Source organism: Nymphalis io, chromosome 25 (assembly GCF_905147045.1).
Source record: "Nymphalis io chromosome 25, ilAglIoxx1.1, whole genome shotgun sequence".
NCBI classification, from domain to species: domain Eukaryota; kingdom Metazoa; phylum Arthropoda; class Insecta; order Lepidoptera; family Nymphalidae; genus Nymphalis; species Nymphalis io.
In genome coordinates this window covers 5,863,629-5,887,609 of record NC_065912.1, presented here as the reverse complement: position 1 = coordinate 5,887,609, position 23,981 = coordinate 5,863,629, and the positions used below count along the sequence as shown (strand labels likewise).

Genomic DNA, 23,981 nt, shown 5'->3' with positions numbered 1-23,981 from the left:
CTTTATTGCACTAGACATATAAAACATTGGGTATATAAGCGACGGTGGGTCAATATTCATAATAAGTACCTATTTAATATTACAGGGCTATTTTTGGACCTCCCGCCAAATATAAATAGTTGGTTCAGACCATGGAAGTAAACAACTTTCAAATTAGAATACAATTTTTTTTTACCTTATTTTTCTAAAAAGAGTTATACCAGCTAAAGAAACTCCAACCAAAATGACCCCCGTTCGTAACAAAAACTTAACAATGATCTTTAATAATGATTTTTTGTAATCGATATTTGTAACAGTTACTGCCTGTTATTCGTGTCCCATCCGTCCGACCGATGTAACATTGTACAAGAGTCTATTATTTTCAGTGTTTCTATTTAAATTTTACTTTGAAGCAATAAAATGTCTTAAAATTTTCGGAAAACGCTTGAACCTTTAGGGACTTTTATGTTATATGTATTTTTTTAATATTTTTTCAATTTTAAAATCATTCAATCAATCAATCAACAGCCAATCGTTGTCCACTGCTGAACATAGGCCTCTCCCAAGGTGCACCAAAGGTCCCTGTCCTCCGCCTTCCGCATCCAGTTGGTGCCCGCCACCTTCTTAAGGTCGTCGGTCCACCTGGCTGGAGGGCGCCCTACGCTGCGCTTGCCGATTCGCGGTCTCCACTCTAGGACTCGTCTGCTCCAACGGCCATCGGTCCTACGACATACGTGACCAGCCCACTGCCACTTCAGCCTGCTAATTTTGCAAGCTATGTCGGTGACTCCGGTTCTTTTCCGGATAATCTCATTTCTGATCTTATCCTTCAAAGATACTCCGAGCATAGCTCGCTCCATAGCACGCTGAGCGACTTTGAATTTGTGGACTAGTCCCGCAGTTAGTGTCCACGTTTCGGCACCGTATGTCATGGCAGGTAAGACGCATTGGTTGAAGACTTTCGTCTTCAAACATTGAGGTATAGACGACTTGAGGACTTGACGAAGGTTGCCAAATGCTGCCCATCCCAAGCGAATTCTTCGATCGGCTTCCTTCTCGAAGTTGTTCCTACCGACTTGTATTATCTGTCCTAGGTAGGTATATTCACTAACAACTTCGAGAGGTTTCCCCTCGACGTATATCGGTCCCGGCACGACATGCCTATTGAACATGACCTTGGTCTTGGCCAAGTTTATACCGAGACCGACACACCGGGAAGACTCGCCTAGGCTACGCAGCATTTCGGTGAGTTGTTCCAGCGACTCTGCTATGATGACGATATCGTCGGCAAATCGAAGGTGTGAGATGTACTCGCCGTTTACATTGACTCCATACCTAGTCCAATCCAGCGTCTTGAAAACGTCTTCCAACGCGTTGGTGAACAGTTTCGGGGATATTATATCCCCCTGTCTCACCCCTCTGCGCAGTTGGATCGCCTTCGTCTTACAGTCCTGGATGTGGACAGTCATTGTAGCGGCGTTGTACAGACATCTCAGTACCTCGATATATCTCCAATCGATATGACATCTCTGCAATGAGTCGAGCACTGCCCAGGTTCCGATGGTGTCGAAGGCTTTCTCGTAGTCCACAAATGCCATACACAGCGGCTGATTGTACTCTTCGGTCTTCTGCACAATCTGCCGAACAGTATGGATGTGGTCCACGGTGCTGTAGCCTGATCGAAAGCCGGCTTGCTCTGGGGGCTGGAACTCGTCAAGTCGTCTGGCGAGACGGTTCGTGACGACTCTTGAGAACAGCTTATACACGTGACTCAGGAGGGAGATTGGTCTGTAGTTTTTCAAGAGGGTTTTATCACCTTTCTTGAAAAACAGTACCACCTCACTCCCGCTCCACGTTTCCGGGGTCTTGCCATGTTGGATGACGGAATTAAAGAGGCTTGCTAGCTCTTTCAGGACAGGAGTCCCGCCTGCCTTAAGTAACTCTGTTGTAATTCCGTCATCTCCCGGAGCTTTGTTGTTTTTAAGCTGTTCTAGAGCCGCCCTAATCTCTCCTTGGTCAACGACCGGGAGCTCCTCGGAGTAATGGCGTATAAGAGGGGCGCGCTGGTCATCAAAACTGATTCCCACGGGTTTATCCGATCTTGAAGAGAACAACTGCCCATAAAACCTCTCTACTTCTCCGACAATCTCAGGCCTAGAGGTAACGACCCCACCATTTTCAGTTTTAAATTTTGTCAGACGCGGCCTCCCAAACTTGCGAGCGAACACTTTCGATCCCCGATTTTGCTCAATCGCAGCCTTGATGGCACGGGTATTGGAGCGTCGGAGATCGCGTCGCGTCAGCGTTTTTATTATTCAATTTAAGGCCTTATATGACAAAAACGATGGTAGTTCTCGTCGTTTTCTCATGAGCTCGAGTGTCTCAGCAGAGAGTTTTGGTGCGTTGTCTCTTCTCTGTGGCGGAAAACACTTGCGGGATGTGTTTTGCAGTATTTTGACCAGCGTGTCGGTTCTCTTTCCAACGCGGTGAATTGATTTTGAAGTTCCATTTGGAACTTTTCGGAGCCTTGAGCAGCATGGAGCATGGTAGGTTGGAGAGTAGACCTCATCATTCTCGATCTTTCGGCTTTTAAGTTGATATTTATGACTTAACTCTACTTCTAATTCGGCGAGGTGATGGTCCAGCCTCATCGAGCGTCCATTATTCGTTGCCATGTGCAGTCGTTTTATAGGGTAGCCTGCCGTGAACCGGTGATTCTTAGCACCCCCTGCCCTGCCGATACCTCGACCGATACCTTGGTCGGGCCTAGCGGGCTTGCCGGTAACTGGGGGCCTTTTTTGGGCGCATCTGCCATTAAGGGAGGGGTTTGCCCATACTCGCCGCGCTGGGCAGGCGTGTTGGCGAGCGCAGTAGGGGGGTAAGATGTTTATGGGAGGGGGGACGCTGCTGCCCATCCCCCCTTTTCCCCGTCCCTCAGTCGCCTCTTACGACACCCACGGGATGAGATTGGGGGAGTACTATTCTAAGCCGGTACTCCACGGCGTAAAATCATTAAATTATGAAAATAATATGTTCGTCATTGCAAAGTTATGTCGATCAGAAAAAATTACATCTGTCAAAAAGATCAAGCTAACTTGTACAGGGTATAAATACTCTCTCAACTATACTCAATACCCGTTTATTATATTTTTTTGATAAAATGATACTTCCCGAGACGAAAGCTTATGACGTTGACTATTGTAATTCAAGACTATTTCACGATCGCTTTCTCTCTCACACATTTAAGTCTGTGTTCACTGCACAGTCGGGTAAAGAACACAGTTCATTCATAGAAAGTTCCATGTTCCAGTCATAGAAATTAATCATTTCTAACAATCTTCGACCGAATTTATCAGTACATTGTGGCGGAATATATTTAAAAAAAAGAAAAGTGCGTCATCGCCCGTCATAGAAGAAGAATATCACTTTTGGCGCGAAGTTTGGGTGCTTCTAATATACAATTACTTCAAAATTTGAAACCGAATAATCTCATATCATGTGTCATCTATTGTATACGTGACATATTTTGCGCATCAAATAGCGTAGATACACGCCAGAAAAGGGTGAAAAAAAATATATACAATTACTTGAATTGTCATTTTTAGTAGGTTTTGTTATTAATGGATATGTCATTAATGATTGATGATTGTTTTGTTTGTTATTTGTGTGTTTCTTATTATAAAATACTTATTTATATGTATATGTCTGAAGTTACGTTAGAAATACATACATTACATACTGGCTGTTCTGTCACGTCAGAAGGAAAGAAAAATAAAAAAAGGAGATGACAGATCTTCTATATTAGATTATTCTTTGAATCAGTGTTTAAAAATGTTTAGAATTAAAAACAAATTGTTCAATATTAGAAATATATTGGTAAGTATTTTATATATCATTTCAATCTGTATATTTTATGAATGATAGCTTCGTTATCGTTTTTTATCAACTGTTGAAAATTTGAAAATATTTCGTTATACTTCAATTTATGTAGTCAGTATTGATTTTTAATTTGTTATTAATATACAAATATATACAATTACATATATATGATTTACTGTCAAGGTCGCCATATTCTAATGTCACGTAAATTCAAGTTCAGGAGTTTTTTATTATCCTAAATTGTATAGATTTTTAATTATTTTTCTACTAATATGACATAAGTTGACTTACGTAGATAATTAATTTTATTATGACTTATATATATTTAGTAACAAATATAACGCCAAACGGCACTGGTTAATGTATAAATGTAAAATTAATTTCATATAATACCAAACCATTTATAAAAAACGAGAGTAGGCCTTAGCCCAGCAGCGGGACATTCACAGGCTGTTACTTTACTCTTGCTAAGACTCATACAGCGCCATGTATATTTTGTCTATGGCATCTCGTCTACATTATTCAGAAACGTTTATTAATTAATTATAAGTAGTGGTTACGTTTAAAAAAAATTAAAAAATTACGCAGCGTCGTCAACGAGTGGAAACCCAAGTGTTAAAAATATGTCAATATCCGCGAACACAATATAAGGTGCAAGTGCGGGAGCCATGTCCACCCAAGCCTCCTCCACCGCCTCCTAAACCCAAGGATGACACCGCATTCTGGGGAGCTTTGACTGTTATTTTTGTTGCCGCTGCGTTTGCAGTAATCGCGAAGTGAGTGCATTTAAAATTTACCTCCCATAATAGATAGGCATGTGAAAAGTTTTTTTCTATATAGTTTTGTATTTTGAAAAATTTATTATTTATATACATAAAATAAAAATGTATCGCTGTCTGTACATGGACGATATATGAGTAAAACTATTATTGGGCCATTATCAACGCAATAGAAACCAAAACAATCATGTTAGAATTTTTGTCTGGTTTGTCTGTGCGTTTGTGCGCGCTAATCTTTGAAACGGCTTAACTGATTTGGGTGCGATTTTCACTTATGAATTGTGATAAACTTCACTTAAAATTCATTGTTTGTTTTATTTCAATTTCAATCGGTTTATAAATAAAAAAAACACTAAAGAATCATGACGAACATATTTTGTTCGACAAAAATGTTATAATAAAGTTGTTCAGTTGAACTCGCTGAAACTGTAGCTACTTATAAATGATAGTCTGTAAAGTGATAATGATTGAAAGGTTATGAGCATAAGTTGAGCTCAGATCTATTTGATCAATTATACCCAAACGTGCCCACGCGTATATGTAAAGTACGCCGACTACCGCGCTGTTGCCTATAGCATTGAGTTAGATGCAGCGAACGCAGGTATGTTGGAGACGCACGGTGCTCTCTGGTAACAGGGACCTGATAAACCTTTGTCTGTATTCCTTTGTAATATATTTTGTTAGGTTAGTAGCTTATTAAAAAAACTGTACATATTAAGGATTAAAAATATATATATATTCGTAATACACATTTCTTTTGTTTTTCGATACTAAACCTTTAACTGGCTTTAAAGGATAAATGTTCTATTTAGTAAGTCTGCGATTTCAAAGTAAGGGTCTCACCGAACGCGGATGACTCCAATCTTGGTTTGGAGCGAGTGTCTCATGCACCAGGACTGCATAAACAGTAAGATGGTCTCACCGAACGCAAAATACTCTAATCCTAGTTTAAGTAGTGAGTGGCTCATGTACCAGGAGGCTATAAACAGCGAGAACGTCTCACCAAACGCGGATTACTCTAATCCTAGTTTAAGTAGTGAGTGTCTTATGTACCAGGAGGCTATAAACAGTGAGAACGTCTCACCAAACGCGGATTACTCTAATCCTAGTTTAAGTAGTGAGTGGCTCATGTACCAGGAGGCTATAAACAGCGAGAACGTCTCACCAAACGCGGATTACTCTAATCCTAGTTTAAGTAGTGAGTGGCTCATGTACCAGGAGGCTATAAACAGCGAGAACGTCTGACCAAACGCGGATTACTCTAATCCTAGTTTAAGTAGTGAGTGGCTCATGTACCAGGAGGCTATAAACAGCGAGAACGTCTTACCGAACGCAAAATACTCTAATCCTAGTTTAAGTAGTGAGTGTCTTATGTACCAGGAGGCTATAAACAGCGAGAACGTCTCACCAAACGCGGATTACTCTAATCCTAGTTTAAGTAGTGAGTGTCTTATGTACCAGGAGGCTATAAACAGTGAGAACGTCTCACCAAACGCGGATTACTCTAATCCTAGTTTAAGTAGTGAGTGGCTCATGTACCAGGAGGCTATAAACAGCGAGAACGTCTCACCAAACGCGGATTACTCTAATCCTAGTTTAAGTAGTGAGTGGCTCATGTACCAGGAGGCTATAAACAGCGAGAACGTCTGACCAAACGCGGATTACTCTAATCCTAGTTTAAGTAGTGAGTGGCTCATGTACCAGGAGGCTATAAACAGCGAGAACGTCTCACCAAACGCGGATTACTCTAATCCTAGTTTAAGTAGTGAGTGGCTCATGTACCAGGAGGCTATAAACAGTGAGAACGTCTTACCGAACGCAAAATACCCTAATCCTAGTTTAAGTAGTGAGTGGCTCATGTACCAGGAGGCTATAAACAGCGAGAACGTCTTACCGAACGCAAAATACTCTAATCCTAGTTTAAGTAGTGAGTGTCTTATGTACCAGGAGGCTATAAACAGCGAGAACGTCTTACCGAACGCAAAATACTCTAATCCTAGTTTAAGTAGTGAGTGTCTTATGTACCAGGAGGCTATAAACAGTGAGAACGTCTCACCAAACGCGGATTACTCTAATCCTAGTTTAAGTAGTGAGTGGCTCATGTACCAGGAGGCTATAAACAGCGAGAACGTCTTACCGAACGCAAAATACTCTAATCCTAGTTTAAGTAGTGAGTGTCTTATGTACCAGGAGGCTATAAACAGCGAGAACGTCTCACCAAACGCGGATTACTCTAATCCTAGTTTAAGTAGTGAGTGGCTCATGTACCAGGAGGCTATAAACAGCGAGAACGTCTTACCGAACGCAAAATACTCTAATCCTAGTTTAAGTAGTGAGTGTCTTATGTACCAGGAGGCTATAAACAGCGAGAACGTCTTACCGAACGCAAAATACTCTAATCCTAGTTTAAGTAGTGAGTGTCTTATGTACCAGGAGGCTATAAACAGCGAGAACGTCTCACAAAACGCGGATTACTCTAATCCTAGTTTAAGTAGTGAGTGGCTCATGTACCAGGAGGCTATAAACAGCGAGAACGTCTTACCGAACGCAAAATACTCTAATCCTAGTTTAAGTAGTGAGTGTCTTATGTACCAGGAGGCTATAAACAGCGAGAACGTCTCACCAAACGCGGATTACTCTAATCCTAGTTTAAGTAGTGAGTGTCTTATGTACCAGGAGGCTATAAACAGTGAGAACATCTCACCAAACGCGGATTACTCTAATCCTAGTTTAAGTAGTGAGTGGCTCATGTACCAGGAGGCTATAAACAGCGAGAACGTCTTACCGAACGCAAAATACTCTAATCCTAGTTTAAGTAGTGAGTGTCTTATGTACCAGGAGGCTATAAACAGCGAGAACGTCTTACCGAACGCAAAATACTCTAATCCTAGTTTAAGTAGTGAGTGTCTTATGTACCAGGAGGCTATAAACAGCGAGAACGTCTCACAAAACGCGGATTACTCTAATCCTAGTTTAAGTAGTGAGTGGCTCATGTACCAGGAGGCTATAAACAGCGAGAACGTCTTACCGAACGCAAAATACTCTAATCCTAGTTTAAGTAGTGAGTGTCTTATGTACCAGGAGGCTATAAACAGCGAGAACGTCTCACCAAACGCGGATTACTCTAATCCTAGTTTAAGTAGTGAGTGTCTTATGTACCAGGAGGCTATAAACAGTGAGAACATCTCACCAAACGCGGATTACTCTAATCCTAGTTTAAGTAGTGAGTGGCTCATGTACCAGGAGGCTATAAACAGCGAGAACGTCTTACCGAACGCGGATTACTCTAATCCTAGTTTAAGTAGTGAGTGTCTTATGTACCAGGAGGCTATAAACAGTGAGAACGTCTTACCGAACGCAAAATACTCTAATCCTAGGTTAAATAGTGAGTGTCTTATGAACCAGGAGGCTATAAACAGCGAGAACGTCTTACCGAACGCGGATTACTCTAATCCTAGGTTAAATAGTGAGTGTCTTATGTAACAGGAGGCTATAAACAGCGAGAACGTCTCACCGAACGCGGATTACTCTAATCCTAGTTTAAGTAGTGAGTGGCTCATGTACCAGGAGCATATCTTTTTAAAGAATAAATGTTGTATGGAAGTTTATGATTTTAAAGTAAGATGTTGTATATACTGAAATATTATAAGTCTGCTCTTAGTGATTTTTTTTAAATTATACGCGGATGAAACGGGCACAGCTAGTTATTATATTTTTGTTCTACCATACGGTACCATGATTGCTATTTATACATTTTTTATACTGATGTTTTGCTAAACAGATGTATCAATCATTAACCCTTTTTATATTAGAGATAGGACGGGTAAATCGCTCACTTGATGGTAATAGGGGGGGGAGCACTACATATAGACATTGGCACCGTAAGAAATATTAACAATTTGTTACATGGCCAACGCACCATCAACCTTGAGAACTAAGATATGATAGTAATGGCTGGCATGTGCCTGTAGTTACATTGACTTACTGACTCTTCAAACCGGAACACAACAATACTAAGTAAGTATTGCTGTTTGGAGGTAGAATATGTGATTAGTGGTACATATCCAAACGGGCTTGCACATAGCTACCACCATCATAAAATTAGTTTCGGAAATTATGAGCGAATTAAGACTAATTTATTTTAAACTAAATTCTCATTTGTCGCCTGTCATTTCATAATTTCATTTACTATTATCGTTACGATTTCCTTTCAAAAGTCATAATATTGTATTAAGCTTTAACTGTTTTACCTATAAATGTAGTTTAATATATACTATGTTGGGTATATATATGGCTATCTTCTTTCGATTGTCAAATCAATGATGACAGAAAGAGATATCAATGGTTTACTAAACAAAGCTGCAAAAGTTTTATGGCTATATATACACAAAGGCTAGACAAATTAATATAGAGAAACACTTTTTGAATTACACGTTAAATGTTTTTCTCACTTCAAATCCAGACGTTCGCCAGAAATTCGCGACTGGCTTATAATCTACGCTCCATGGTTTGACGATTTCATTGCTATAGCCTATGAGGAGAACATGACGTATGGCGAATTTGCGCGAAAATGCGTTGAAGATGTCAAGAATTTTTTCGATAAAATAATAAGGGACGACGATAAACCGCAGCCTTGTTCCATGGATGAGACACAGAAACCTATTATCCGTAAGTTCCTATTGGAAATCGCACAAGTGATTTTCACTCTTTTGTTAAATTTTATTTTACTATCATAACAGATTAAAAAAAACGAGACAATAATTCATGTTAAAAATATATGTTAACGTAATATTTATACTTAAAATTTAATTGTTTTTTTTTATTTATTTAAGCTATTACATCCAAACCAGAAGTCGAGGACAGAAAAAGAGGTAAGTTTTATTATTATTTATATATTATTTTAATAAAAATAATGTTATATTCAATTCAATTTCATTTATTTGCTTTAAACATAATATACATGTTTAGTTACTATATTTATGACATGCAAATATTTTAACTTAATTACAAGGTATTACATTACATTATAATTCTTGATTTAAATAATACGTATAAAATAAATATTGCTATTGTTCTAAAGCTTAGAAGTTGGCAGTGATATACTCCATGCTATCATCCCATTAAAAATACTAAAAGCCATTGGTCGTGCGCCTCTCCCCTATCGTCTCGAATTGCCGTCCCGACGGAGAACACTCACACGATTTTCCTTTAAATATTCGGGAGGCCAAATCCATAGTTATTTTTAAAAAACTTGTAAAAGATCACTTTTTGTCTCAAATGCCTTATCACCAATAATTTCTTTTATTTTAGTATTTTTTGTATTATTCATTCGTTTTTTCTTTTTTCTTTCTTGTTATGTTTGAGGACTTATCGTTTTATTCGTTGTTGCCGTATATAGTATGTATTATCATATACTTGTAATTTTGTATGTACTGATAATATAATTTATTTATTGATATATAATATGTGTGTTTTATATTTACATTTGTTTATTTTTTTTTGTTTTAATTAAATATTAATATTATTTTATTCATACCACCACCTACCTCATATCGTTGCCTGGAAGATATCGCTATGTAGCGATAAGGTCGCCATAATTGTACATTTATTTAGGCAGTATACATGTTTTGTATTTTTCTCTTTGTGGTGTGGTGTACGATAAAGTATAAAGTAAAGTAAAGTAACACTCACACGCGTTTGCGCACTAGAATATGTTACGTTAAGTCTGGCTAGTCGCCGTTCAGGAATGTTACCGTTACCGCAATCGGTCATGTGGAACATAATCAAAGACGTATAAACTCGTTTCAGAATCCATAGAACCAGATAAACCCATATGTGACAATAAACCTGAACCCATTGTTGTTACAAAAACAACTTGTGAAGTAATTGATCGATTAAAAGACCTGGGTAATGAAGCCCTTAGTAATTATTATACGGCTTCAACGGCGTGTTCTCTTTATAATCAGGTAAGGAATAAATAAATATTTCTTAGATGTCCTTGCTGCTGTGTGTATGTAACAATACATAGCATATGTTCTCCCTCCTGGTGTTGACGACAGCCTCACAGGAGGAACTCTTAACCCATTCAACGCCAGGGACCCACGTAGTGGGCTCACTCTTGTCACAATTGCGGGCCCAGGAACCCACGTAGTGGGGTCATTTGAACGTTTTTCTTCGTAAAAATGCCATAATAAAAATCAATAATAAAATTGTATGGCCATTTTAACAAGACGTTCTTAGTATACGCTTTGGTTTTTATGTTTAGACATGTTCTTAGCTCTTAAGTGGTTATACCACGCGTGTTTGGGCTGCGGGAGACCGAGGAGACCCTTTTCCCATGCTTGCTCCGCCTTCTCGTTCTGAATCATGAAGATCTCACAAAAGGAGGTTACGGCTCTCCACGTCGATTCCATTGCTTACTTAAGCTTGCTGAGTTGATTTTGATGAATTTATGCTTATACTGTTTTGAAATTTCTTTTTCTTAAAATAATTCGATGTTTAATGGAAATGTATAATTGGAAATGAAATTGTATAAAATAGCTTTAAATAATAAACAACAGTTGATCAACAAACATATAATAAATATATCCTGTAATTATTTTTAACATTATAATATTAACTTAAATGGTCAATAATCAAGTTTTTTTGTTTCGACTTACACGTGAATGCGTAAAGTATATACTCTCCTGATTACATACGTCCAAGAACTAACGATTTTGTTAAATATTTAATTTCTAAATTACATGGCACAATCGTGACAGGGATATTTCAAATTATTAATTTATGGTAGATGGCTAGAAATTTACTCAAATGATTTTGTTCTAAGTAAGTTTCGAATTAAACCATCCCAAGACTTCTATGTAATAAAAGTCTCGAGCTCTTTTCTCTATAAGTAGATATTCAGGTATAAATAGTGAGTTTTAATATAAGAGATATTGCAGATTTAAGAGACATAAAAGAGATACCTCTCAAAAAAATGTTAAAACCAACTGACCAACCAACCATCCAACCAGCATTAACATTCCTAAGGATCGTTAATATTTTATCCATGTAGATTAAACAGTGTCGTTCTCAAATAAATGGGATAAATGCAATCGAATTGATATCGTATTACCTTTGAAATAAAGCTGTTAATACATTTATAGATTGTAGCAGAAACGATGCAAAACTTCTCAATACCAACCCTGAAAGAATTACGTAATCAAATGACTGAACGTTTGAATTTAGTTGCGGAGTCCATTCAAAAGGCAGAACAAGCCACCACTGATATTGGTACATGTGATATTTTTTAAATTTCGAATCATGTTAGTAAATTATAAAGCCCTTTAAACAGCAGTAGCAGTACGCAACACAATAATATATAATGTAATATCTGGGACATTATTCACACACGGCCATCTGATCCCAAACTAATCAGAGCTTGTTCTATGGAAACCAGACAACTGATATACTACATATACTATTTTTGTTTTATAATTACATACTTATATAGATAATTACACCTAGACTAAGGACAAACAGACATGTTCATGCACGCAAATGTCTGTCCTGGGTGAGAATTGAACCCACAACCTTCGGCGTGAAAGGCAAGTATCTACCAGCCACGCCAACCGGCCCATCAATAGACAATTGCAGCAACAGATAGATTAAATATGTTATACTAACCATTTTTCTTTGTGGTATCATTTTGTTGGTGCAAATGCCCGACAAGCAACTGTGCTCCGGTTATATGGATATGTAAGCCAATTACAAACATCTTGGATATAACATCTTAAATTTCATGTTTGGTATTGCAACATTAGTTATACATAAGCAATAGTTTCCACCGTTATTGCTAAATTTACGGTTTATTTATTCAAAGAACGATCCGTTCTGCTTTTAGTAGAATTGTCTAGAATTATGCAATTTCTGCCAACCTTCGCTGCCACCGCTCAGAAATCCGGACGGATCGCTAGCTCACAGTCCGCAGGAGAAAGCCGACCTCCTGGCTAAACTCTTTGCCGACAACTCTGTGATCGATGATTGTAGTGCGCAGCCACCAACAATACCTTCATGTGGCCACACGATGCCTGACATCAAAATCAGGCAACATGATGTGCGTGCGGAGCTGCAATCACTCGATATACGGAAAGCTAGCGGTCCCGATGGAATACCAGCCATTGTGCTGAAGAAGTGCGCGGCGGTCTGCTGTCTCCTGCGTGTGCCTCGATATCTCCAAGGCTTTCGACAGGGTCTGGCACAGAAGTCTTCTCTCCAAGCTACCGGCATATGGTCTGCCTGCTCAGCTATGCACCTGGATTGCCAGCTTCCTACACAAGCGTAGCCTTCGTGTTTTAGTAGATGGTTGCGCTTCACAATTCTATGTAGTGAATGCTGGCGTCCCCCAGGGATCTGTGCTATCTCCCACACTCTTTCTTTTGCATATCAATGATATGCTCTCTCTTGGGAACATACATTGCTATGCAGATGATAGTACAGTGCATGGTGGATACCACGGACGCGCAGTGGCTGGGCGGGCGGAAACTGAGGAGAGGCGGGAGAATCTTGTTATTGAACTCGATAGGACATTAGAGCTCATCGCCAAATGGGGTTCTGATAATCTTGTTGAGTTTAATGCCAAGAAAACACAGGTGTGCGCTCTCACAGCGAAAAAGTCACCATTTTACCCTCATCCCTCGCTCTGTGGCACACCGCTGATGATACAAAGCAAAATCGCCATGCTGGGGATGGACGTTCGCTGCGACCTTAGTCCAAGGGATTACATCGAGGCTATTATAAAAACAGCTTCACGAAAACTCGGAGTTCTGAACAAGGTGCGGCGTTTTTTCACGCCACAACAACTGTGCCTGTTATACAAAACACAGGTACGGTCTTGCGTTGAATATTGCTCGCACCTTTGGGATGGCTCCGCTAAGTACCTACTGGAGGCCTTGGACCGGTTGCAGCGACGTGCAGTACGCATTATTGGCGACGTAAAGGTCACAAACACCCTTGAACCTTTACAATTGCGTCGCGAGATAGCAGCACTGAGCGCTTTCTATCGTCTGTATCACGGCGAGTGCTCTGAGGAATTATTCTCTCTAATTCCTGCTTCCCCTTCCTTCTTAAGTCCACGCGAGCTGGTTCTCGATGTCACCGCCTAACTGTGACATCAATTCCATCGCGCACAAATAAATTTGGCAACTCCTTTCTTTGTCGCACTTCTAAAAAATGGAATTCCTTACCAGCTCACGTGTTCCCCTCCTCTTACAACCCGGGTTCCTTCAAACGAGGCGTGAAGAGGCATCTTGCGGGCCAGCAAGGCGGGGACGGCTAGTACAGAACATTCTTCCCGACTGTACTGGCCGTCGTCGCGTTTGGACTCTACTACCACTTACCATCAGGTGGAGTCATTTGCCATCCCGGGGCATATAAAAAAAAAAAATTCAAAAGCGTTTCTAATATAAGTATAATAAGGTTCAAAGTCATAAGTATGTATTTGACGTACAGGAACTGCCTTACGGGCTCATTACTCGTAACACAAAACTTATGTATATACATAGGTTATTGATGTACAATAACTATTATAGTCTTTTTTTAATAATAAAGGAATTAAAATACTTAATAATAATTTTTTTTAAGAGGACTTGACACGTTACTTGGAGTGTGGATTGAAAGGGACAAAAGAAGAGATAGAGAGCACGATAATACTCATGAATGATTATTTGCAACAAATAAAAGCGTCTTGCATATTGTATCAATGGGAGAATGACAAGTCTATTGTCTTGGACGATCAATGGCAAAAGGTTATAAGTATTTTGTAATTTCACTGCCTATTATAAAACAAAGTCCCCGCCGTCTATATTTGTCTCTATCTGAACGCGATATACTCAAAAAGTACCGAACGGTTTTTCATCAAAATCATGACTGGGAACTTTACTGGTGTGCGCCGCGTCAAATTTATATATATTATGTATTACGATATAAACATTTTATTTAGACCATCATTTAACCCGCGAGAAGCAGAAGCGATTAGCTAGTTATCACTAAACCATGATGGTTCTTTCAGGTAGAAAATTTGATAGACAAATACGCGAGCGAAAACGAGACAATGTTTCCAGAAGTTAAATATGAACAAAATAAATTGCAACTTGAAGGGGACTTGGATCTATTATTGTATCACACTAATCGTTACGTGAGTACAACTAATTGACTGCCTCATCAGTCCAGTTGACACCTTATAACCGATTATAAAGTCGCAGATCACGATTGAATATCATCTCATGACGTATTTACGTTTCACCAAAGAGAGCTGGACACTTAAAGATCGCGAAGTCCAGGGTCGCTAATCAAAATGTTTTTCGATTTTTCCGTCGACAAATTCTTAGTAGAATCTTAGTAAAGCCCGTTAACTCATGTGTGGAATTGCCGTCGGTACTCGGTTCCTGCTACATTTTTCAGGTTATCAATCCTTTTTACTGGTGGTAGAGCTGCTGGTTGTGCAATCTCGTCTGGGTAGGTACCAGCCACTCATCAGATATTCTATACCGCAAAACAGCAGTACTTGGTATTGTTGTGTTCCGGTTTGAAGGGCGAGAGAGCCAGTGTAATTACAGGCACAAGGGACATAACATCTTAGTTCTTAAGGATGGTGGCGCATTGGTGATGTAAGCGATGGTTAACATTTCTAACAATGCCAATGTCTATGGGCGTTGGTGACCACTTACCATCAGGTGGCACATTTGCTCGTCCGCCTTCCTATTATATAAAAAAAATCCACATGATATAATAATTTAAATTAATTGTAATTTAACGTTAATTTAAGTTTCGCTTTAACCCTTATCTATCACTGTACAAGATTGTCTATATATATATATCCAATGTCTATGGGCGTTGGTAACCACTTACCATCAGGTGGCCCATATGCTTGTCCGCCTTCCTACTCTATAAAAAAAATTGTAATTCAACTGTATATCAATATACTATGTGTGTTATTGTGTATAGTGTTTTTCAGCTGTTGTGTTCGTCAGCTGACATTACTCACTTAAATGACAATTACAAGGTCATACTGCTATCTTTTATATAATTTATTCCAATAAATTGTCATTTCGTTTTTTTTTCGTTTCTAACGTATCTAGTTTTTCAATATGTCGTCGGCAGCGGTGGCTGAGCGATAGAGCTGTCTTCTTCTAAATTCGGTGGTACGGGGTCCATCACGATATTGTATCAATAATAACTTAACGTAGGTATAACAAGGATTTATTGTTACAGATCACAATACACAAGTATAATTAGGTACTAAATAGGTAAGCCGACAGTTTCGCCTTGGAGGTGTAGACTGGTCGGTTTCTTAAACGCAAGTCTTCCATTTCTCGAATGCAAGTGTTTTTATAAACAGTCACCCCACTCCCCAACACGACTCTGTCCACGTGACTTCAACAACGAAAGAAGTCACCGCGTTTACCCGTTACTACTATAGTCAATTCAGCTACTTTTAATTAAAAATATTGTTTTTCCACGACAAATATATGTTTTCAATCGGTTTTAAAATTGTGGTGTTTGATTTCAGACACAACGATTGAAGGCGGAATTAAAAGAAGTCGTGGTTGGAATGACCGATAGAGTTGGTCGGGCGTTTGAAAGTAAGTTTTTGTGATATTTTCTTTATTATAAAATGCTTAAACTAGTCTGGAGATAGGTTTTAATTCCCGGAATGGTCTTAAAAAAGTGATTGAGTTTTTTGTCAAGAAATTCTCACAGATTTTGCGAACTACCTTAGTAGTTTGTTGACAGTTATAATGCTGGGTCTAAAATAAATTTAAATTTCTTAGTCCTGCCCTTGAACTATTTTTATATCAGATTGCCGTCCCGTTTGTTTTTAAATAATATAAAATATAGTAATAATAATTAATATAAAATATAGTTAATGTGCACCATCGCCCATAGACATTGGCGCTAGAAAATATATAACCGTAATCTTACATTTTCAATCTCGCTTCGAGAACTAACAACGTGTAACAACGTGTAACAGGGACACTGTTACACGTTGTTACACTGGCACACTCACCGGTACACATCCAATACTAAGTATTGCTGTTTATGAAATTATGAATTGTCTTTTTATGTAAGTGAGGAATAGATAATACAGTAATGTTATTATACATGTCATAATATCTCCTTCACACTTTGCTAGTCCGTAAGATTGGCCACCGTTGCCGAAATTCGATCAGGAGAAATTCCTACAATTAATATCAATCTATTTATATAAAAGATTGATAATTTATAAAATTATACAATTTATGACTGTCTCAAATACAGTAACAGTACAGTAACAGCCCGTTAATATCCCACTGCTGGACTAAAGCCTCCTTTCCCTTTTGAGAAGAAGGTTTGGAGCTTATTTCAACATGCTGCTCCAATGCGGGTTGGTAGAATACACATGTGGCATAATTTCAATGAAATTAGACGCATGCAGGTTTTCTCACAATGTTTTCCTTCACCGTCAAGCATGAGATGAATTACAAACACAAATCAACCACATGAAAATTCAAAATCTACTATCATCGGTTAAGATTCACGCGTTCTAACCACTAGGTCATCTCGGCTTTTCGGTTTGAAATAGTAGCGAGAAAAACTACCACCCTTTTCAATTACCGTTAATAGTAATAAAATATATTTGAATATATCAATTCATTCAGCTTTACCTCAAGGCGATAAGGAAAGGAAAAATAGAGAAACAATGATGCAAACGGTTCTAAAACAGAAAAGAGCCGAGATGGACAACGAATTTAAAAAACGAGTACGTTTAAATTATGTGATTTTGTAGTATAATACAGGGCTGAAAGTTTTGGTCAATGAATGGATATATATAGTAAGTAAGTAAGTAAGTAACAGCCTGTAAATGTCTCACTGCTGGGCTCCTCTCCCTTTTTGAGGAGAAGGTTTGGAGCTTATTCCACCACGCTGCTCCAATGCGGGTCGGTGGAATACACATGTAGCAGAATTTCGATGAAGTTAGACACATGCAGGTTTCCACACGATGTTTTCCTTCACCGAAAAGCACGAGATGAACTATAAACAGAAATTAAGCACATGAAAATTCAGAGGTGCTTGCCCGGGTTTGAACCACGTTCATCAGTTTAGATTCACGCGTTCTTACATAATGATATATATAATGGTTATATATAAGGAAGAATGTTATGAAATGTCTTCCATTGGTTCAGTCGAGGAGATTGATCTTTTAGAAATAAGACTTGACTTGCTTGACTTTTTTCTCAACTGTGCCTTATTATTTTTATAGTTTTTGCTTTTTTATCATTTCTTGTGATTTTACAAAAATAATATTCAATGTGAAAGTTTGTTAGTAATTAATGTGTTTTAATGATTGTTACTCAAAGTCCTATTGGAGATCTTTTTTCGAGAGTGTTTTGAACTCGACTATGTCCTACAATAGGACATCTAGGTTATTTTTAATTAAAGAGCTCAGTTTATTTTCACACTGTTAATGTTTTTGCTTTATTTTAGCAAAACGATCAAAAACTTGCAAACGATAAATTACTAAAGGATTCATTGAAGATGCAACTGGAGCGACACCAAGAAACGATGGACGTTAAATTAAAACAAAAAGAAGATGAGGTTTCTATATCCATAATTTCTTAACTTATAATAGTTTAAAAAAAAAAGAAAAACGCACTATGCGTCATGAGCGGGCTTCAAACCCCCGCCCGTCTGGGCGCATACACTTGTCGGGAGTGCGGCCGAAGGATCCTCTCTGGCATTGGTCTCTTCAGTCATGAACGCAAGTGCCTTCGCGATGCTGCTTGCCGTATTTCCTGATAGGTACAATGTTGGTGTCTTCAAATCCAGAGTAAACAGGTTTCTTATAGGCAAGCGTGCTACATATTATGTAAACCACATACACTTACATACATCTTATGTACATCCGTGTCGATGCTTAACATCAGGCAAGTCAACGGTCAAACGCTGGCCTATTAATTGTAAAAAAAAATCATCTGTCAAAGATGCAGAGGCCTATATATAATAATTTAAATCTATGTGATAAATTATTATCTTGTTAACATACTTGATTAACTTATACCGGTGTTTTGTCGGGTTTGGTACGTGGCACTGGTGGGTTATTACGCCTAGCTGGTTAGGTACCACTATACCACGTACGTTCTTCCGTTTAATTTTCAACTAACAATTTTCTGTGTATCTTATATCTGTCGGTTATTTAGCGTATTTTTATTTGTATATAAATTGTTCTTTTAAATAATTTAGGTGACATCAAAACTAAATAAACTCGTCTCTGAAAAAGTTGCATATGAAAAGAAAATGTTCGCAAAGCAACTAAGCGAAATGGCAGAAAAATTGAAAGTCGTCGAGGATAAACTTAATGGTATTTCATTTTATTAGTATCATGTGCTCGTATAACTGTTACGTTGGTGTGATATATATTTAATGGTTGTAAATCATGAGTGTAATCTTGGGTTTTACCCAGGGTTAGGCTAATACCCGGCTTTTCTTTGCCAATTAATATATAAATTGGATATAAATGGGATGCGATCTATGGGTGACGTAATAAGCATATCTGACAAAATTAAAGTTTTATTATAATTTTGAGATAATAAAATGAAGCAAATTGATCTTTCTACATGTTGAAAAATATTAAGGCCAACGCATATAAGGTACAACGAACGAATTTGTATACCTAATGGTCCTTAAAGCCTATGATACGATGTTGTTAGTGGAGTCAACAAGTTTGCTTATTTTTCAGCTAGGTTAAAAGTCGAGGGTGAGACAAAACGTTCACAAGACCTATGGATTGCGGGATCATCTTTATTAGCTGCTACTAAAAAAGGGGTGCCATGCGTTAATGTAAATAAAGAGTTGAATGCTATTGAAAAAGCAGCAGGTGAGAGAAATTTTATTAGAAAACATGTTTAAAACTGACACACATTTTAGGATGGATTGTGGTGTGATGGTGGTGTGATGTTTGTTAGGCTTATGCCTGTGAAGCGTCTAAGCCTGGTTCGCCAGAATTTAGAAAGCGATTTAAGTGTATTAATGTCGACGTATGTTGAAGTCAACGCAATCGACGTTGAATTTAATTTGCCGTAATTTTTCCGTAAACTCTGAAAATGTTTCAGTCTGTTTTCTTGTTTCTTTTATTCGAAAGTGTTCGAATAATTAAGTACCTTAATATTTAATGCGGAATTTCAGATAAAACAGAAAAACGCATCGCTTATTTTTTTTTATAGAATAGGAAGGCGGAGGAGCATATGGGCCACCTGATGGTAAGTGGTCACCAACGCCCATAGACATTGGCATGTAAGAAATGTTAACCATCGCTTACATCACCAATGCGCCATCAACCTTGGGAACTAAGATGTTATGTCCCTTGTGCCTGTAATTACACTGGCTCACTCACCCTTAAAACCGGAACACAACAATAACAAGTACTGTTGTTTTGCTGTAGAATATCTGACGAGTGGGTGTTACCTACCCAGACGAGCTTGCACAAAGCTCTACCACCAGTGAATATATATAGCTTATAGACACACTTACACACTTATATACACATTATGGTGAAAAATAACTCTAGTCCACTCTCATAGGTCTTGAGCGTTGTTCCTAATATTTATGTTGCCTTTATAGGAGTTGGAGATGAATTAGTAAATACTGTATTAAAATCTGTACCGGAGTCAGTTAGAGAAAATGGTCTGGTACCTGAGAGTGTGTTAAGAGCGAAATATCATCAGGTATAAGAGATATGACTTTGATTTACATTTAATTTACTAAAGTATTATAAATTGAACAGTGAAAATAACTATTCAGTGAATAAGTTAGATGTTAGATAATAAAAAAATTATGAATCAATAAATATAGATAAAAAAATATTCTAGCAAATTTTGTAATGTTTTTTCTTTCTTAATTTTAAGAGCTACTAAAGCGTAAGATATTCTTAATAAAAGCAAATATACCAACTTATAGGAAGTGATCATAACAGCCTACAGACATAGAAAATATAAGAACTTAAACTATTTTTTTTTTATTATTTCCTTAAATGTTGTCAATTGTGAAATGTTTCAATGACTTCATTAATTGGTGTTCGAGAACACATCTGGTTTTAGTTAAATGAATGGCATTTTCAGGTTCATTAATTAACCTTGTATAATGATGAATTGTTTAACACCAATTTCTCTCTTTCTGTCATCAACTATTTTGTATTCGATAGAAGAAGACAAATTATTGTGTAAACACAAAACAAGATGATAATAATACAACTAGTAATAGAGAATTATTAAATACGTTAAGTCTTAAAGTGTGGAGAAATATACGAAAGGTTTTCTACCGTGCTGTTTTGTAAGAACTCGCGATCGTGAAATGACGTAACCTGACTGACAATGATACGTTATTTTGATACGTGTTTTTTTTTTATAGAATAGGAAGGCGGACGAGCATATGGGCCACCTGATGGTAAGTAGTAACCAAACGCCCTTAGACATTGGCATTGTAAGAAATGTCAACCATCGCTTACATAGCCGATGCGCCACCAACCTTGGGAACTAAGATTTTATGTCCCTTGTGTCAACTTATTACAATCCTTTTGTTGTTATAATTATTATAGTCAATATCGCGTACAACTTATTACATTTCACGATCGTTTAATGCGTTCAGTTTCGAGTTTGTTGTGATATCGCTTTCTGTTCAACCGCAAGATTATCTACCTATGATTTTTATATTATTTTTATCGACAAAATATTGTAAATAGATGGAAAAAATTGCGTTGAAAGTTGCACTCGTCGAACAAGATGGAGCGCGATTGCCAGTTTATTTCCTGTCTTGGTTGCAGTCAACGTTATTGTTTATGAAGGTATCACTTACTCATCTTGAAAAATGTAATCTGCTTTTACATTTTTTAAGAATTTGATTAACATTATTAATCTTATTAAAAATATATATTTTACTCGGATCCATTTGATCATACATTTGATTAACTAATATACATGATTATATATTTTATGCGTTGTATAACCATATAATTTATTCGTGAACATAAATACATTCTGTTTTCTCCCTTCCAGCGATATGAGTACATAATCATTGTATTATATAAATTATTAATTTAATATAATCGATTGATTAACACTGGGTTTTCTTTCTTTGTTATTAGAGTTTTTTCTATATGTATTTGTTTACTGGTGGTAGAGCTTTGTGCAAGCTCGTCTGGGTAGGTACCACCCACTCATCAGATATTCTACCGCAAAACAGCAGTACTTGTTATTTTTGTGTTCCGGTTTGAAGGGTGAGTGAGCCAGTGTAATTACAGGCACAAGGGACATAACATTTTAGTTCCCAAGGTTGGTGGCGCATTGGTGTTGTTAGCGATGGTTAACATTTCTTACAATGTCAATGTGTATGGGCGTTGGTGACCACTTACCATAAGGTGGCCCATATGCTCGTCCGCCTTCCTATTTTATAAAAAAAAATCAATTGAAGTTATTTCATAAATTGTCCATATACCAAATTGCATTGAAATTAATAGGGATATTTCGATTTGTATGTGATAGATTTTTGGGACAAGGATTTTTTGTGTTAGCTTGCAAGTTTAGTATTGGATTTGTTCCAGCTATCCGGTATTCCACAGCAAGAGGTAGACAAAATGCCAGAGGGACCCTTTACAGATTTGGACACTTTCGATTTGTTGCAAAGGGCAAGGTATAATTTTATATCGAGTATTTTTAGTAACAATCGTTAGTTACGATGTTTGTTTGTTATTTTAAATAAAATTAATTGATGGAGTATCTTAAATTGTTATTTTTGTTTTTTTTTGGGGGGGGGGGGGGTTCTCATTAATCGCCAAAAAGTATTGGATATTGGCCCAATACACTCGGAATTTTTATATACGTACAATTATTCGTTATCACTGTCCTTAGTGTATTACTGTTTGGCGGTTAATTCATTAGCGAGTAACCAGCGTGATGTACCACCGGTAAATGGTCTTTCATATTAATTGTAGTTCCTTGCTGGTCTAGTGGCTAGATATAATAAGGCCGCAGATCCCGTGGTTTAGATTCTAATTCCATGTCGGGCCTAAAAAGAAAAAGTTATTGGGTTCTTCTGTCGAAGATCTTTAGTAGCACCCCGGAGTGTGGACGTTGGATGTGAGTACACTCCCGTGCCTCGAGAAGCACGTAAAGCCGTTGGTCCTCCGCCTGAACTCTTTCCAGTCATGTGAGATTGCCGTCCCATTGGATTATGAGGGTAAGGGAATTGAGAGTGCTTCTGTGTTTCACACTTGTGCACAATAATATGTACCGCGCAGTTGGCTAATCTCACTTGAGATTGCACTGGTGGTAGGGCTTTGTGCAAGCTCGTCTGGGTAGGTACCACCCACTCATCAGATATTCTACCGCAAAACAGCAATACTTGATATTGTTGTGTTCCGGTTTGAAGGGTGAGTGAGCCAGTGTAATTACAGGCACAAGGGACATAAAATCTTAGTTCCCAAGGTTGGTGGCGCATTGGCTATAAGCGATGGTTGACATTTCTTACAATGCCAATGTCTAAGAGCGTTTGGTGACCACTTACCATCAGGTGGCCCATATGCTCGTCCACCTTCCTATTCTATAAAAAAAAAAAAAAAACCGTGGCGGAAATTGTTTAGCAGGACGTCATTTTAATTATTTGCAACTTATTTTTAAAGGTTCTGGATGGAACGAGGTAACTTAGCGGCGGCGATTCGATACGTGAATTCTCTAGAGGGTGCATCAAGAGCCGCGGCGTCATCTTGGTATGACGCAGCCAGATCTCATCTCGAGACGAGACAAGCTGCTGAGGCTGTTATCGCACACGCAGCGGCATTAGGAATACAATATATATAACCTGTGCATTTTACATTTTTGAATGTGTAAATTAGAATTAGCTTAGAAACTTTTTTGAAACAAGTGGCGATTTATTGTCGATGAAATAAATCGAAAGCGATTCGAGTTGACTGTATCGTGTTACTTTGAATCAAGTTGAAATAACATTCTTTTTTCAATTAATATTAATGTGTGGCATCTTGTTCTTTCAATTTTAATTTTTTTATTTATTTTTTATTTTTTTACATTCGTTTCAAAATGTTGTTAAGTTTTTTTTTCTCAACTTTAATTGACCTGTGTAGCATAAAATATATCTCGATTGTGCGTTAAAGGAAGCATTAGCATTGTGTAATTTTTATATCAACTATCGGTTTAATAGGAACAATTTTAAAGTGACACGAGTGTGCCTTATAACGCTTCTGCGTTGACTCATAATATATACAATATTATAGTTTGACATTTTGATTCAAATTTAAATTAATTTATTGAATATAGAAGC

At 37.8% G+C, this 23,981-nt stretch overlaps 1 protein-coding gene across 1 annotated transcript; it reads left to right on the top strand.

The window, feature by feature from the left end:
• Nucleotides 1-3,029: 3,029 nt before the first annotated feature.
• On the top strand, nucleotides 3,030-23,669 carry LOC126778044 (MICOS complex subunit Mic60-like). Its single transcript, XM_050501392.1, has 17 exons — nucleotides 3,030-3,083; nucleotides 4,510-4,634; nucleotides 9,100-9,305; nucleotides 9,470-9,508; nucleotides 10,446-10,603; nucleotides 11,783-11,909; nucleotides 14,259-14,422; nucleotides 14,686-14,811; nucleotides 16,186-16,258; nucleotides 17,315-17,415; nucleotides 18,141-18,251; nucleotides 18,897-19,014; nucleotides 19,393-19,530; nucleotides 20,274-20,377; nucleotides 21,391-21,492; nucleotides 22,249-22,337; nucleotides 23,326-23,669. Exons 1-17 carry the CDS (start codon nucleotides 3,030-3,032, stop codon nucleotides 23,501-23,503), a joined length of 2,013 nt encoding a protein of 670 aa, XP_050357349.1. The 3' UTR covers nucleotides 23,504-23,669.
• The last annotated feature ends 312 nt before the right edge of the window (nucleotides 23,670-23,981 follow it).